This window comes from Sceloporus occidentalis, unplaced genomic scaffold (assembly GCF_023333645.1).
Source record: "Sceloporus occidentalis isolate IW3139 unplaced genomic scaffold, rSceOcc1.0.p SCAF_2, whole genome shotgun sequence".
In the NCBI taxonomy this organism is placed as follows: Eukaryota; Metazoa; Chordata; class Lepidosauria; order Squamata; family Phrynosomatidae; genus Sceloporus; species Sceloporus occidentalis.
This window is the reverse complement of record NW_028316982.1, coordinates 76,112,591-76,128,430: the sequence shown is the minus strand read 5'-3', so window position 1 is coordinate 76,128,430 and position 15,840 is coordinate 76,112,591. Positions and strand designations below refer to the sequence as shown.

At 41.3% G+C, this 15,840-nt stretch overlaps 1 protein-coding gene across 2 annotated transcripts in view; it reads right to left on the bottom strand.

Moving 5' to 3' along the window:
- Positions 1–15,840, bottom strand: part of SEC23IP (SEC23 interacting protein) — a 41,746-nt gene that overhangs the window by 25,552 nt on the left and 354 nt on the right. For both annotated transcript variants that reach the window (XM_089510049.1, XM_089510048.1), the window contains exons 2-8: positions 11,386–11,921; positions 10,076–10,277; positions 7,865–8,058; positions 6,758–6,847; positions 5,033–5,153; positions 4,570–4,659; positions 3,204–3,345 (exon numbers count right to left, since the gene is read on the bottom strand). In XM_089510049.1, coding sequence (XP_089366175.1) covers positions 3,204–3,345; positions 4,570–4,659; positions 5,033–5,153; positions 6,758–6,847; positions 7,865–8,058; positions 10,076–10,277; positions 11,386–11,921 — 1,375 coding nt within the window. The remainder of the gene's footprint in view (positions 1–3,203; positions 3,346–4,569; positions 4,660–5,032; positions 5,154–6,757; positions 6,848–7,864; positions 8,059–10,075; positions 10,278–11,385; positions 11,922–15,840) is intronic.

Genomic DNA, 15,840 nt, shown 5'->3' with positions numbered 1-15,840 from the left:
CAACATCACCCAGTGGGTTTCCATGGCTGAGCAGTAGAATTGAACCCTGAACTCCACAGTCATCCAACGCTCAAACCACTACACCACACTGGTTGTCAATACATACTCCATTTTGCATTTTTTAAAATTTTGTATTATATTTATACCCTGCTCTTTAGAAATGCTCTCAGATTGTTACTTAGTCAGTCCCCTGCCCTTGGGCTTACAATCTAAAAAGACATGACACAAAAGGAGAAGGGAATGGCAATGAGGAAGGTGATCAACTCCAGTGGTTCTTCTCTCCCTCTGAGGCCAGGGCCATGGCAGATACATTGGAGGGAGGGCCCTTCTTCTGTCTCTGGGCTAGGCCTGGTAGCTGTGCCTGCCCCTTGTCTCCCTATCAGGTTAGAGTCATGGCATGGACATATTATGTGCAGCACATGCGTATGACACATACCCATAGGATATACAGTATAACAAGTAAGTTTCCCATAATTTTAGGTATATACGAATGCATTATGAGTATTATAAAAAGCTGCTTTAATCAAACCCACCTCAGCATAACTCTCAGATAAAGTCATTATTATCTTCTTTTTCATAAGGAACAAAGAATGAATTGCCCCAGAGCAACCAATTAATACAGCATTAAATTAAAGCCTGGCATTCTACAGAGGCAGTTGTATGTATTCACAGGACTACACAGGGTATATTCAGATAAGATAAAAACCATGGACCAACATGACTGAATGAACTGCTTTACGTATCAGGAAAGAGCCAGAATGGTTAGTGGTTTGAGTGTTGGACTACAACTCTGATGATCAGAGTTCAAATCCCTATTTGGCATAGAAACCTACAGGGTGACCTTGAGCAAGTCACATTCTCTAAGCCTTAGAAGAAAGCAAACGCAAACACTTTCTGAACAAATCTTGCCAAGAAACCCCCGTGATAGGTTCACCTTAGGATCCCCATAAATCAGAAACAACTTGAAGGCACACAACAGAAAATATCAGGAATATATGTTCTTCCTTACCTGTCCTGAAGCATGGACATAATGAAATCAGAAAATTTATTAACTACAGTAACTTTTAATTAACCACATTAACATTATATACAGTCCTAAACTGTACTTTGCTGAATCAAAATAGCTTCATAACTACATTCATCTGCTCCAGTTTACTGAATTCAGACAAAACAAGATGTATGTAGAGAGATCTTGTAGCACCTTTGAGACTAACTGAAAGAAAGAAGTTGGCAGCATGATCTTTCATAGACTTAAGTCTACTTCCTCGAGGAACACATGCATCTGAAGAAGTTGACTTAAGTCTACAAAAGTCTACAAAAGCTCATGCTGCCAACTTTTTTATTTCAGTTAGTCTCAAAGGTGCTACAAGATTTCTCTACATACTGATTCTACAGACTATGGCGCATTACAGACCGCCTAGAAGGGGCAGTCTCGCGCCACTGCTGGTTGCTGCGTCCGGGAACCGTGCGGTTCCCGGACGCAGCAAAGAAGAAATGCCGAAATGGCGCTTCTTCTTCCGCCCCGGATGAGACGCCGCGAGGCGCTACTCGCGCACTCATGGCGTCACATCCAGTGTGCAACGTGCGGATGCTATGCATCCAGCATGTAAAGATGGCGGCGCCCATGTGTATAGGGCGCCACCATCTTTACACCATCATCACGTGCTAGGGGTGAGGCCGGTGTGGACGCTAGGTCCTCGGCCAACCCCTAGCACGTGACGGGGGCGCCGGAAGAGCCCGTCTGTAACAGGCCTAACACAGCTATATATCTGAAAACAAGATGTAGTTAATCAAAAAACGAAAGTGAAGCTTTTCAAATCCACCCAATCATTCTTAAGACAATTAGTTTAAGATCACTTCCAAACAATATCATCTAAAGTAATTTATATTTTCTTTAACTCAATGAAACCAGAAGATGTAACAGCAGCAATCAGCAAATCAGATTGTGATAACTCATTCATAGGCTGCAATAAACATTTAGGAAGCTCTAAGTTAATGTTAGTAGTACTGTATTATCAAAAATTTGCAGTCGCCACAGGTCATTTACAATTTCATTTGTTCAGGTCTTGAACAGTGACCAATTTTCAAGTCATAAGCCAGGGGTAGGCAACCTACGGCCCGCGGGCTGGATCCGGCCCGCCAAGGCCTTTCCACCGCCCCCTGCGCAGTCCTGCTGCCGATTGCCGCCGATCGCCCCGTTTTTCCACCGCTCCGGACGCCATTTTGTTTTTCAAAATGGCGGTCGAAGTCTCGCGTGATCTCAGGATGGCAAAGGTCACGCGAGACTTCGTCGCCATTTTGAAAAACAAAATGGCGGCACCCATCTAGGAGGCCCAGAGCAGCCCCTGGAGCACTCCAACAGGGCTCCAGGGGCTGCAGCAGGCCTGCAGCAGGCTCCACCTCGCCCTCCGCCCTCCTCCTCCTCCCTAAGAGCAGGGAAAGGAGGAGAGGCAGAAGGAGTGCAGAGCGAGGGAGAAAGGGAGCCAGGGAGCCAGGGAGCCACAGCCGCAGCGAGGCAAGAGAGGTTGGTTCATTGGGGGAGGGGGTTAGCTGAAGCTACACCAACTACTTGTGGCTTTCTGGGTTGAGCCAGTGCATGCTTGCTGCCTTTAATTTTGAATTGCATTTTAGCAATTTCCATACCTGTAACTTTAATAATATTATGATTATTATTATTTACTTGCCCTTGGTGTACTTTCTGCAAAATTCCTTCTCAGCACCTTGTGCTTTTCTGGGTTGAGCCAGTGCATGCTTGCTGCCTTTAATTTTGAATTGCATTTTAGCAATTTCCATGCCTGTAACTTTAATTATTATGATTATTATGATTATTATGATTTACTTGCCCTTGGTGTACTTTCTGCAAAATTCCCTCTCAATGAGAAAGAGGAGGAGGAGAAGTGTGACTTTCCAAAGTGCATTTCTGTGTATTTTTGGTGCATTTATTGCTGAAAGGTCTGCTGTAACAATGATAGTAGTGGTGATGATGATGATGATGATGATGATGCTTCGGTGGAAGCTCCGCCCCCAGAGGGTGGAAGCTCCACCCCCGACTTCGGCCCCCCAGTTGTCTGAGGGACAGCAACCTGGCCCCCAGCTCAAAAAGGTTGCCTACCCCTGTCATAAGCCAACACTGCTGAAGTATATTAGACATGGTTTGGACAAGAGTGGCATTTAGTGCAATAATTTTAAAATGACACACCTACCTATCCACCCCTGTTGCATCTCCATGCAAAGCGCTATGCCAATGAACGGGCAAGAACTCAGTCCTATTCATTTTATGCTCCTCCAATGACTTCCTGAAATGTGTCTGCAACAGTTTCAGTGACACTGTCCGAAAATCATCCACTTTACAAGGGGACAAAATTAGGAGAAAATAGCATTAACTGAACAAATTTAAAACTTCTATGTTTTCTCAAGTATGGGCCGGTACAGACCAGCACAATACGGCAGCTTCATGGCGGCATGGTGTTCAGATGGCATATGCTGCCACGCCGCCAGGAAGCCATATGGCTGACTGCATGCGCGCTGGCTTCACAGCGCTGCGGCAACATGGCATTTAGACACAGCGTCCCAACATAGCGCCACAAAACCCTGGCAGGACAGGAAAAGCCACCACAAAAAAGAGCTGCAATTTGTTGCTTCTTTTTTGCAGTAGCAAAACACCAGAGTGGGTTGTGGCATGTGGTTGCCGTGGCACCCACCAGGCTCTTTTTGGGCCGGTCTGTTTTGGCCCTAAATTTGCCATGACTTGTCAATCCATACTCCATACAAATATATAGATTTGTATGAGTACAACATAAACCAGAAGCCTTCCAATCAGTAGCTCTTAAATCTTCTTTAGATTATGTACACTTGTCAGAATTGGCCAAACAGTATACAGTAGATCTCATTCATAGAAAAATATGTTTTAACATGATTTTCAAAGTAACAGAAAGGAAATGGAGGAAAAAATGTGTCCACTTCAGAGACTCCCTAAAGCATGTAGGTTAATAATGCCTGTTTTGCATTTATTCAACCATATTTTGGTTTTTAAAAATCACAGAATGTTTTGGAGTGCTGCCCATTAAAAAATAAATAAATAGAAAGCTGGGGAAATGTTTCAGAAGCAGTTCCCTTTTACATTACATCTTCATTCTTCCTGACTACTAGGACAGTCACTGCTTTTTTGTATAAAGTAACTTCAAAAGTAGTTTCTGTGTTTTCTTTCAGTGACAGTTTATTAATTTATAGATCTAGAACTCACCCCCTGTGAAAATATTCCTCCCTTGCTCCTCCCACCAACATTAATTTTCAATTCAGACTGAAAACTGCCTTTCTGTTACACAACTCTGTGGAAGTAATATACTTCTATGTGACATCTAATACAACAGTCTTGCCTAAAAACCTGTGCGTGCATGACAATATACCACTACAGACTAGAGTAATAAACAATGATGTATCTTATCAGCTGTATATAAAGATTTGAGAGACGTAAATCAGAATGCAAACATGGTATCAGCCAAAGAAATAAATAATTAAATCCACAAATTCTCCAACTGCCCCTTCACCACCTCATATTCAAAAACTTACCACATTCAACTATGCTTCTGAATCGGAGATCACAGACAGGGCCAATCCCATGGACCATAAATACCAAATGGTCAATTTGAGAACCTTCACCTGTAAGAATAACAAATGTTAGTATACCCTCATACAGCCACTAAATCAACATTTATTTTTACACCATATCTGTTTGTCTATTTTTTATCTTCCTAAACTCTTAGGCTTTTTTGTATCTGCTTTACGGGTCTTCTGGGAAAGAAAGGCAGCTTCTCAATTTGACATATATAAATAAGAAATACATGAAAAGACCATTAGGTCTCACAGAATCGTTTTCCAACTCACTATAGAAAGAGACAGATCAAAGTGTTTTACACTGATTGAAACATGAACAAGTTAAGGCTATACTCTTATCTATGAAGACATATGAAAAGAATGGGGAAATAAAGAAAGAGGTATGGAGGGCCTTTGTAACAAATCCTAGTCCACTCACCATTTGGAATTTCCTCATGATCATCATCAATCCCGCGTTTCACCACTCTTGGTCTGGTCTGACCATCTTGTGTGGTACCCCATTCATCTGGTATAGCAGAAGGCTGGAACTGAACTATAACCTGCAAAGTTAATATGTGACAACACAACACATTTATATGTATTTTAATTTAAAGGTACACAACATGTAATACACTATCATCTAAGCTGTATAAAGGGAACATAATGAAGACTGCAACCCTATGAATATTTGTATAGAACAGTGGTCCTCAAACTGTGCTCTATAAAGAATGTTGGACTTCAGCTCCCAGAATCCCAGATTACTGGCCAACATGGCTGAGACTTTTGGGAGCTGAAGTTCAAAATCTCTTAAAGGGCACAGTTTGGAGACCACTGATGTAGATTAAGTTTCATACAATACAAATAAAATTCCAAGTAAAAGAGGCAGTTTTCCTTGGCACATAACTTGAACCAAATCACTTTGGAAATTGTAACCAAAAAAACTGTTTAAAGTTTGTGTTGATAAATATTTCAATGACATTCAATTCTATAGTTTAGAAACTAAAATTGCGATGTTGGTGAAAATGTATTCATTCAATCAAGGTTCCATCAAAAGTAAAAAATCTGAGAGAAAGGAAGAATTCTCCACTGAAATGTTCCTTCTACTTAAAGGAAAATATATGATCTCTATGCAGAATATATGTGGAGTACAGAGAATGCATAAACTATTGATTTAATGTCTCCTACACTGCAATTCTGTGGTTTCCCAGACAGCATCCCAGGGGGCTATAGGATTTATGCAATTGTGGTCTGCAAGGGTGGATGGAAGTGCCTGTCCTCTGAGACCATCTGACCTTCCATTTTCCATCCCTGTTTTTGAGGAATCCTCTATAGCTTGTCTGTACCCAGTGTTGGAGAGGAAGGAAAACATGCAGGCATGCTGGAGGGTGGGTGGGGTGGATTTAAAAAACTGACCATTTTTCTAGTCCTCAGACAAACATACAACCCAGCTGGAATCAATACCAGTTCTGGATCTCATGCAAATTAATTCTGCCCCACATTGGTTACAATGAAACCAGGGACTGGAAACAAAAATGGCCCTGTAAGCCAGATGTCCTCTTGAGAACTAATTCTGAAGTCAAAATATAAGGGTCAGACCACTCCCTTGAAGTCTCACTCCCTTCACATTATCTGACCCATTGTCTCTGCATGGATAGTGCTTGCAGGAGTACCACCTTCACTTGACTTTGTCATCCCACTCAACATAGCGAGCAATGGACAAAATGACACAGATGGAGCAACTACTCAATGTACTACATTTCATGAAGAGCAAAGATTATGTGGCCAATGTGTAAAGGAATTATGCCTAAGTCCCAAGCCAGCTTCACTCCTTCTGCATCTCCTTCAGTCAGCAAACAGGAGTAGCCCTGTTTGAGGGCATGTGGTTAAAAAGAAAAAGTTGCTAGGAAGGGGGGGACAACTGAAAAAACTGCTGCTCCTGTCTCATTTCCACACTGCCAGCATGTGTGCTACTCATCTCAGAGACTCTGACATGAGAACTCTTGAAGAGAAAGTTTAGGATTGCCCTGTTCACTTCCAAATAGAAAGCACTTGTAGTGCTCATTTCAGGATCAAAACTAGATGGCTTGCGAACAAGTTGTGTTGAGTTTGACACATCCCTGAATCCAACCATGCAACACTATGTTTCAATCAGAATCCTCATTACCTTAGGATTATGCATTACAATAGTTTCGCCACCCGGAAATTCCAGTCGTCGATGCCACTGATTTGTGGTAACAGCTTTCTTATATTCTGCCTGCAAAAGAAAGTGAGTTAAAGCAATCAAATTTTAAGCACAATACTATTATATCAAAAGAGAATTCTCAATTACTAACAAGCTCAAAATATTTTCCCACCAAGCCTCAGCTGTTCTAACTGCGATCTTTCTGCTGGATCCTTGGATCACCACATATCAACATAATAATGTTCTATTTTCAGCAGGCATGATGGAAGTGTGGCCTGTATGCAGCCCCTGCACTCTTACTTCTTTAGCCCACAAAGCCCATCTACAACACCCCTCATTTAAAAAAAAATAAACACTGATTTTAAGATGATTTATGCCTGAAAACATCCCCAAATTCTCAAATGCCCTGCTAATGCAATTTACTTTACTCACACCAGGAACCTCCTCTTCCCATAATATAAAAAGACTGAAAACAGGCAAAAAAGTGAATGAGAAGTGACACGATGTCAATTCTGATGCATTTGGACATATTGGTTCATCTCACAGGGGAAAGAGAATACCCCCACTCCCTGTACAACTGCCCACTACAATTTAGAGTTAATGACATTACATGTGTACTGTATTTTGGAGCCACTATGGCATAGTGGTTTGAGTGATGGACTATGATTCTGAAGATCAGGGTTTGAATCCCCATTCAGCCATGGAAATCCACTGGGTGACCTTGGGCAAGTCGCACACTCTTAATCTCAGAAAACTCCATAGGTCTGCCATAATTTGGAAATGACTTAAAGACACACAACAACAACAAAATGTGTTTTAAAGAAATGAGCAAATAACCAGGGGCATGTACATGATCACTAATGTGAACACAATGAGCATTTTAGACACTAAATTATTTATTTAGCACTTTCTAAAATGTTAGCACCAGTAATTTTTGTCACTGCTACACTGGGCAATTGGTTCTCAGGTCTTGTCACATATGGCCACTAGCTCACAGTGTAGTATTTTGCATCTTTATTTAAAGCCCTAATCTTTAGTGAGTTGCCATCCAACATTATTTTATTATTCTATCCGGGTAAGAAAACTCACCTCCAGCTTTTCACTGAAATCCTCCGTATAAGGAACAAACCTGCTGTCATTGTCTCCTTTATAAAACCAAGTACATCGTCTCACTTCAGAATGCTCTTCTTCCCAATACACAGCTTTCCTTACTCGGTCATAGAGATAAACATCATAACGACCTCCATCAGTACTCAAGACCACATTCTCTGGATCAGGTTGCACTAGAAATATAAAATAGTTATTTTGTTATTTTGGTAAAATGCCTCTTCCTCTTCCAAATAATTTACCTATACATATGAGACAGGAGTGAAAAGTACCTTATTTTTCAAGTTTAATAGTGAAATTTTGACGATGAACAAATACTACTTATTGGGAAAAAGGGCATTCTGGTAACATTTCCGGACTAACTATTGCATGTCTCATTCCCCAGTAGTTCCACTTTGTTCACTGGTGGTGATCAAAATGCAGCCTATGTGAAATACACTAGCATTCTCACAGACAAGAATTCCAATCAGTTTCAATTGGTTACCAGTAAAGAGTGGAGTCTGTAGGAAAGGACAGCACCAAAACTACCAGGAAATGAACAGTACAGGAAAGTTCAGTAGATACCAAACAGAAGGAAGAGGAGACAGGAAAAATAACATGAAAACTAGAAAAAGAAAGTGACTTGTGGGCTTGTTTTCTCTTTGTAATGCTTTTAACAAGTACTCAACAAAAAAAATTTAAAATTATAACAGGTCAGTGTTCATTGTTTATGTCATATAAAATTGCATTTTAAGTAAAATGTATTCCAGTGCAACCACTTCTTATTTCATTTATCTCTCCTTCTGTACCAATAATCATTCACAAGTAAGGGGCAGCACAGACGGGCAGCTAGAAACTGTCCCTGTAAGCCCCGCGTTTGTGCTGCAGCATCCGCACGAGCAGCACAGACGTGCTCTCCAAAAGAGGCATCATAAATGCTGTGACGCAACCCTATGACATCTCTTCCGCCCAGAAGCGTTTGGGCGTTCGGATAACCTTACTTCACAAGGCTGCACCCCATGTGGATAGGACTGCAGCCTTGTGACATAAGCACAGCAATATTAGAGCTCAGCGCATATGGACGCTGAGCAGCATCGAGCCCTAATATCACTGCTAATGGCTCATGTGTACCAGGCCTATTTCTCCCTTAAAAACCATTATGATGTTTCACTTAATATCATGTTCTGTATTACAACTGTCAGAAATGCCCTGCATGAGATATTATACATGTGTTTCTACTTAATCTTCCTATACCACTAAGAAGACATTGACATTTATCTTCATTTAATGACAAATCAATGCTCAAAGTTATTCCAATCAATATTTTTGAAGTGTATGTATGTGGTGGGACAGCCTGCTCTGCTCTTCTTTAGTCTCTTGGCCAGCAAGCTGTACGTTTATTTATCTAGACAAAAGGTGTAAACAAAAATGAAACAAAACTGTATATGAAATAGAAATGTGAAGAACCAGGGAGAAAACAGCAGGGGGGGTGTCCGTCCGTCACTTACCACCCCTTCTAATTCATGACAATAACATACAGGGTGCCATCCACTGCTTGTGATGAGAATACGCCATTGAAAAATTTATTATTTTTAATGCTCAATTAAACTTAACATCCAAATATGCTGCTAACATAGACCTTAAAATGTGAACATATCAAAGTGTCTCTGTCCAAACAATTCAATTTTATTATAAAATGTATGGCTTCTGTTTTTAGTTTTCCTCCCTTTTCAGAAAGCAAAAACTACAATTTATGCATGTAGCCTACAGTACAGCAATTTACAGCTCTTTTTAGAACACAGTATTCTCATAATTTTGCTTTTACAGCCTCAAGGTTTTTATATTACATAAATATGCCAACTAATACCATTTTATCTGCTACCTGCTTTAGGAAAGAAATATGTTATGACTAAAGTAGTAAAGTAAGTTCAAGTTTGACATGAATATTTGAAATTTTCCCTATTTCTATCCCCCACTCACCCGCCACCCCTGCCAAAGAACAGAATTCCCCACCACCACTGCTTCAAAATTTCCAGAAATTTAACATGCTTACTGAGAAACCAAAATTAAAAATTTGTAAGTCATGTTTGTCTCTGAAAGACTGATCTTGTCAGCTACCACATTCCCATTGAAAAAAATACCAAACTGTTATATGTTCAAAGCCAAAGGGCAATAACAGAAAAAAGATGATGCAAAGGCATTCCCAAATCTTACCAGAATTATAAACTTCCTCTAGAGCTGCAGAATCTAGAAGACTGAATGGCATCCACAGCTCCTTGTTTTCTACCTCCTTGCAATAAAACCAATGGGGCTGAACTGGTTCATACTGGTTTTGCAAAAAGGTGGGAGGTGCTTTCACCAATGCACCTGCTGGCATGGAGGCCTGAGGTGACATTGCTGACTGTGGTGAAGAAAACTGAAAATAAAACAAATTAAATGTTTACAGAGATTTCCTTAAAGATTTACGGTACTCTTTTTAATTCCTCATTAGGCCATCCACAAAATCTATTTGCCCTCTGGACCATACAGGTTGAGTCTCCCTTATCCAAAATGCTTGAGACCAAAAATGTTTGTGATTTCAGAATTCTTTTGGATTTTGGAATACCTGTATTTGCTATACATAATTAAGGAGGTATCTTAGAGATGGGACACAAGTTTAAACACAAAATTCATTTATGTTTCATATAAACCTTATACACATAGCCTGAAAGTATTTTTATACAATATTTTAAAAAATAATTTTGGGAATGAAACAAAGCTTGTGTGTATTATATACCCTAGAAAACAAAAGTGTCACTATCTCAGCCACACATGAAAAATGTTTTGTTTTCTGGAATGTTTCAGAATTCAGAATTCCGGATAAGGGAGACTCAGCTTATTATACATTTCTTCAAGTAACTTCTAGAATCAAATCTTAGGTCTAACAAGATGGTTCTGGTTTCCTTTATTCCATATCCTTGATCACTAAATATATCCAAGCTAAATTGGTTTAAGATCTGTGGACATCTACACTTGAGCCCTTCATCACAATTCTACTCTATGTAAGTTTTCAAAGTTAGCAAGAACTTGAGCCCTGCAATCACAATTAGTCTCAGAATTTTGAGGGCACTGATCCATTGATAATTGTAGACTGGTCCACCGATCACTCAATTAATGAAATTTTGTCATTCACTAAGGCAGTTATGAATGCATAACCTAGTTATGCATTCATGACTGATTTCTATTCAAGCTAGCTATGTATCCCTCAGTTTGGGGAATATGTATACTGTGAAAATCTCACAGTAGTCACTCACCAGCAGCAGCAGCAGCTGCAATCATAGCTGACTGATGTTTCCATCCCTCTCATGCAAGCAACCCTGACTACCACGATAGGCTGGAGCATACAGCTATTATTATACTATTAAAACCTATTATTATTATTATTATACACTTAACATAGGAGTAAATATATTGTATCCATTAATTCTTTCTAAACTTTATTCACCCCTTTCAGTTTCCAAAAAGTTAAAAGAAAAAAATCATACTGGTGGCAGTGGCCCTGCAGGAGTTGGGAACATTTGGACAGGTGGTACAGGTGGTGATGGCTGAACACTCTGGGTCGGTGGCTGACTCTGCTGGAGCTGTGGGGGAGTGATATAAGGATTGGCTCTACTGCTCAAAGTAGTATGACGATATGGGTTGTAGCCTTGCTGTGGCGTGCCATGAGGAGTTGAAAAGCCAGTTGGTGGGGGTCCACTCTGTTGGGGTGCTTGGTACGAACTAATTCCTTGTAGTGAAGTCGGTGGCGTGTTAAGAGACTGTGATTTGGAAAAAGCTGTTGAGAAAGCACTTGGCCCATCCTGTGATCCAGGCAGAAGTGGAAGAGAAACTGAAGGCTTAGAGAAAACAGACGCCCCAGTTTGTGGTGGGGATGTCATTCCTAAGGGGGGCTGCCCAATGCTTCCAAAGGGATCGCTACTGCTAGGAACTTGGGAGAAATAACTGAATGTTGGTGGGGGATTTGGAGTTGCAGAAGTCTGGCCCAGGAAGCTATCTTCTTCACCAACATCAGGGGCATCATCTGCAACACAGAACATGTTGATTAAAATACAAGTAAGCTTACACAAATTTGTTCTCTTCACTACTGCTTTTAGTGAGTTAAGCTTATGAAGAGATGGTATCTTCCCTTATGTCCCATCCTGATTCCTGAGAGTAACTCAGAAAAACATTTTAAACATATTTAGCCATAATTTAAAGCAGACCCATTGATTCAACATAATTTACATAAAAGTGGGCTTACCAAGTTGCCATTGATTCAGTGGGTTTATTTTTGTGTGGGACTAACAACTAGATTTAGGCTTCTGGATTACAATAATACAGAGAGAAGCAACCTCAGAACTTCCTTTCCACTGATATTTAAAAAGGATGAGACTCAGAATTTCTTAGAGGGTAGATTTTTATTTGGATACATGTTTACTGATTAGAACTAAGTAGGTTTGTTTTCTGCATTTTAAAATTTTGTTCATGTTTTTATACGTACGCACATGCACGCCTAAACCCATGGGGGAGAGAGTCCATGAAGAAGCAGGTGTTTTATATTACCTTTATTTGTTAATTCTGAAACAGTAAAGTTTACATATTTGTACAAGAATCTGAACATATCCACGTGTCATAAAAGCTGGACATATGAAGAATTCAAGCTTATCACACACAAACCAGTGTTGCCACATGTTGCACAATCATTTTCACTTGCAGCAGATCCATGGTGTGCTTAGTGTGGTGTCCAAACCTGGCAAGAACTGGCACTCTGGCTTGTTTCTGTCCATTACAACAGACCATAGCTGTTGTATCCTTAAAGGATAGTTCGGAATTAATTTGGACATCACACTAAACAAGTGTCACATCCAAAGAGTCACATTTTTAACTGTTCACAATGGAAGCAGAAATAATTGTGCAGCATGCACCAAACATGCCAGGATTCCCATTCTGACATGCAAACTCAACCTTTGTGTCAAGCACCCTCAGGCTACTCTTGGGCAATAAACTCCAATACTATACTCTGGCAGCAACACCCCAAGGTCTTTCTCAAAGAGTGACTGAAGTATGTCATGAGCCTTTAAAAATTCCTAGGAAAACGTTCTCCAAAAATGCTGTTCCTAGAAAAGCCAATGAACAAGCCAGCTGAATCTCCAGAAAAGCTGTATTATCTCTTTTATCTTATGTTATTGGCATTCACTGAAATTCAGCTATTACACCTTCTTTTGACCTCTCAGAGCTCCTTTCTGTCAGCTCTGTCAGAGCTAAAGGATGAAAAGAGTTGACAGAAAGTCAGTTTAAGTTAGGTAGTATCAAGTTTCTGGAGGAAAGTAGTGTATTTGTTGTGTGCCTTCAAGTCATTTCCGACTTAAGATGAACCTATCATGGGGTTTTCTTGGCATGATTTGTTTGGAGGAGGTTGGCCATTGCCTTTCCCTGAGGCTGAGAGAGTGTGACTTGCCCAAAGTCATGGCAGAGAGGGGATTGAACCCTGGTTTCCAGAGTTATAGTCCATCACTCAAACTACTACTCCAAACTGGCCCCAGGAAGGAAGTACTTATTGGAAAATAATTACTCATTTGTACAGTATGAACATAGCATGTAAATTTCAGATGTGAAACTAATAAAAATATCATCATCATCATCATCGTATCAGTGGTTTTCTTCCATGTCCTGTTTCCCAGTGTTTGTTACTTCTGCAAATCTTTCACCATCTGGCTCCATCCCAAGAGACACATCAGCAATACATTCTTCCACTCACCACCTACCTTCCTGAAGGAACTAGACAAGATCCTCAAGTGTAAAAATATATTACTGAATACTAAAGTAAGGGAGAGCCAGTGTGGTGTAGTGCTTTGAGTGTTGGACTAGGAATCTAGGAGACCAGGGTTCAAATCCCCATCTGGGCATGGAAATCCACTAGATGACCATGGCAAGTGAGTCTCTCAGCCTCAGAGGAAAGCAAGGGCAAACCCCTTCTGAAGAACTCTTGCCTATAAAGGCTTGTAATAGCATTGTTTTAGGATTGACATAAGTCTGGAATGACTTGAAGGCATACAACAACAACTAAAGTCAGGATTGTCCATGTCATTGTGGCCTGTTACAGACAGCCAAAATAAAGCTGCTTCGAGTCACAGTGGAGGTATGGTGTTTCAATGATGCACGCGTCCTTTGAGTCCAGAAGCCACACCAAAGCCACGCTCCAGTCCTTAGGGCTGGAGCGTGGCTTTGGTGCGACTTCTGGACTCTTAGGACGCATGCATCATTGAAACACCATACCTCCACTGTGACTCAAAGCAGCTTTATTTTGGCTGTCTGTAACAGGCCTCTGTTTCCATTTTCTATGTATGGCTGTGAAAGCTGAACAGTGAAGAAAGCTGTCAGGAAGAGAATCAACTCACTTCAAATGTGGTGCTGGGGAGAATGGATACCGTGGACTGCCAAAAAGACAAATAATGGATCCAAAAGCAAACCACTCTCCTAAGACTAAAGTGAGACTGTCATACTTTAGACCAGTGGTCCCAAAAGTGTGGTCTTTAAGGGACTTAATTGAGGAAGCCACAGGCCCTGGATTTGCAAGACCTGAGGAGGACTGTGGATAACAGGATGATGTGGTGCTCTCTCAACAGGATGGCATGGAGGGTCACCATTAAGTTGACTTCAACTTGAGGAAAAATGATGACAACAACAATAAAAACAACCTACTGCTTGCTAGTGGTCATTCCAAGGCTAGAGATTCCATGTTGAAGAACCTGCACTAAAAGTACAGCAGTCTGGACTGAGCCCTCTTTATCTCCTGGCCACACTTCATAGAATCATAGGCCCCATACAGACTGCCAAAATAAAGCTGCTTCAGGTCACTTTGGAGGTATGCTGTTTAAATGATGCAAGCGTCCTAAGAGTCCAGAAGCTGTGCCAAAGCCATGCTCCAGTTCTTAGGACCAGAACGTGGCTTTGGTGTGGTTTCCAGCCCCTTAGGACACGTGTGTCATTTAAACAGCATACCTCAAAAGTGACCTGAAGCAGCATTATTTTGGCCTGTCTGTATGGGGCCATAGAGTTGGAAGAGACCCCAAGGGCCATCCAGTCCAACCCCATTCTGCCATGCAGGAACTCTCCATCAAAGCATCCCCATTGACAGATGCCCATCCAGCCTCTGCTTAAAGACCTCCAAGGAAGGAGGCTCCACTACACTCCAAGGGAGTTTATTTTACTGTCGAACAGCCCTTTCTGTCAGGAAGTTCCTCCTAATGTTGAGCTGGAATCTCTTTTCCTGGAGCTTGCATCCATTGCCCCGTGTCCTGTTCTCTGGCGCGTGCCTTCAAGTCGTTTCCAACTTATGGCAATCTGAAGGTGAACTGTATGCCAAAGCCTGGAATGCTAACGTAGAAGAAACTTGAACAATTGTGGGGTTTTCTTTGCAACCCCTTCCAATGTTTAAACAGGGCTATTATGTCTCCCAAAATGGAGAGAGAAACCCCAAAGGTCCAACCAAGCAGGGCTCAGGAAAGGAAGATCCCACCAGGGACTGAGTTACAAATGGCTAATGGAGCCTAGCAGCAGAACATATTGGCCTGTTACAGACTGCCAAAATAAAGCTGCTTCGGGTCTCTTTGGAGGTATACTATTTAAATGATGCAGAGTCCAGAGGTCGCGCCAAAGCCACACACCATTCCTAAGCACTGGAGTGCAGCTTTGGTGCAGCTTCTGGATTCTTAGGACGCATGCATAATTTAAACAGCATACCTCCAAAGAGACCCGAAGCAGCTTTATTTTGGCAGTCTGTAACAGACCATTGTAAGGAAAGCAAGGTTGGAGACGGAAGAAGGAGGGAGGAATATCAACTGTCTGGACATGCAGATGGCCCCATAGTACTAGCAGAAAGCCTGGGGCGAATGCTGGCTCTGCCAGGGAATCCCTCTGGGAGCCTTGGGGTAGTCACTCTCTCTCAGCCCCAGAGGACG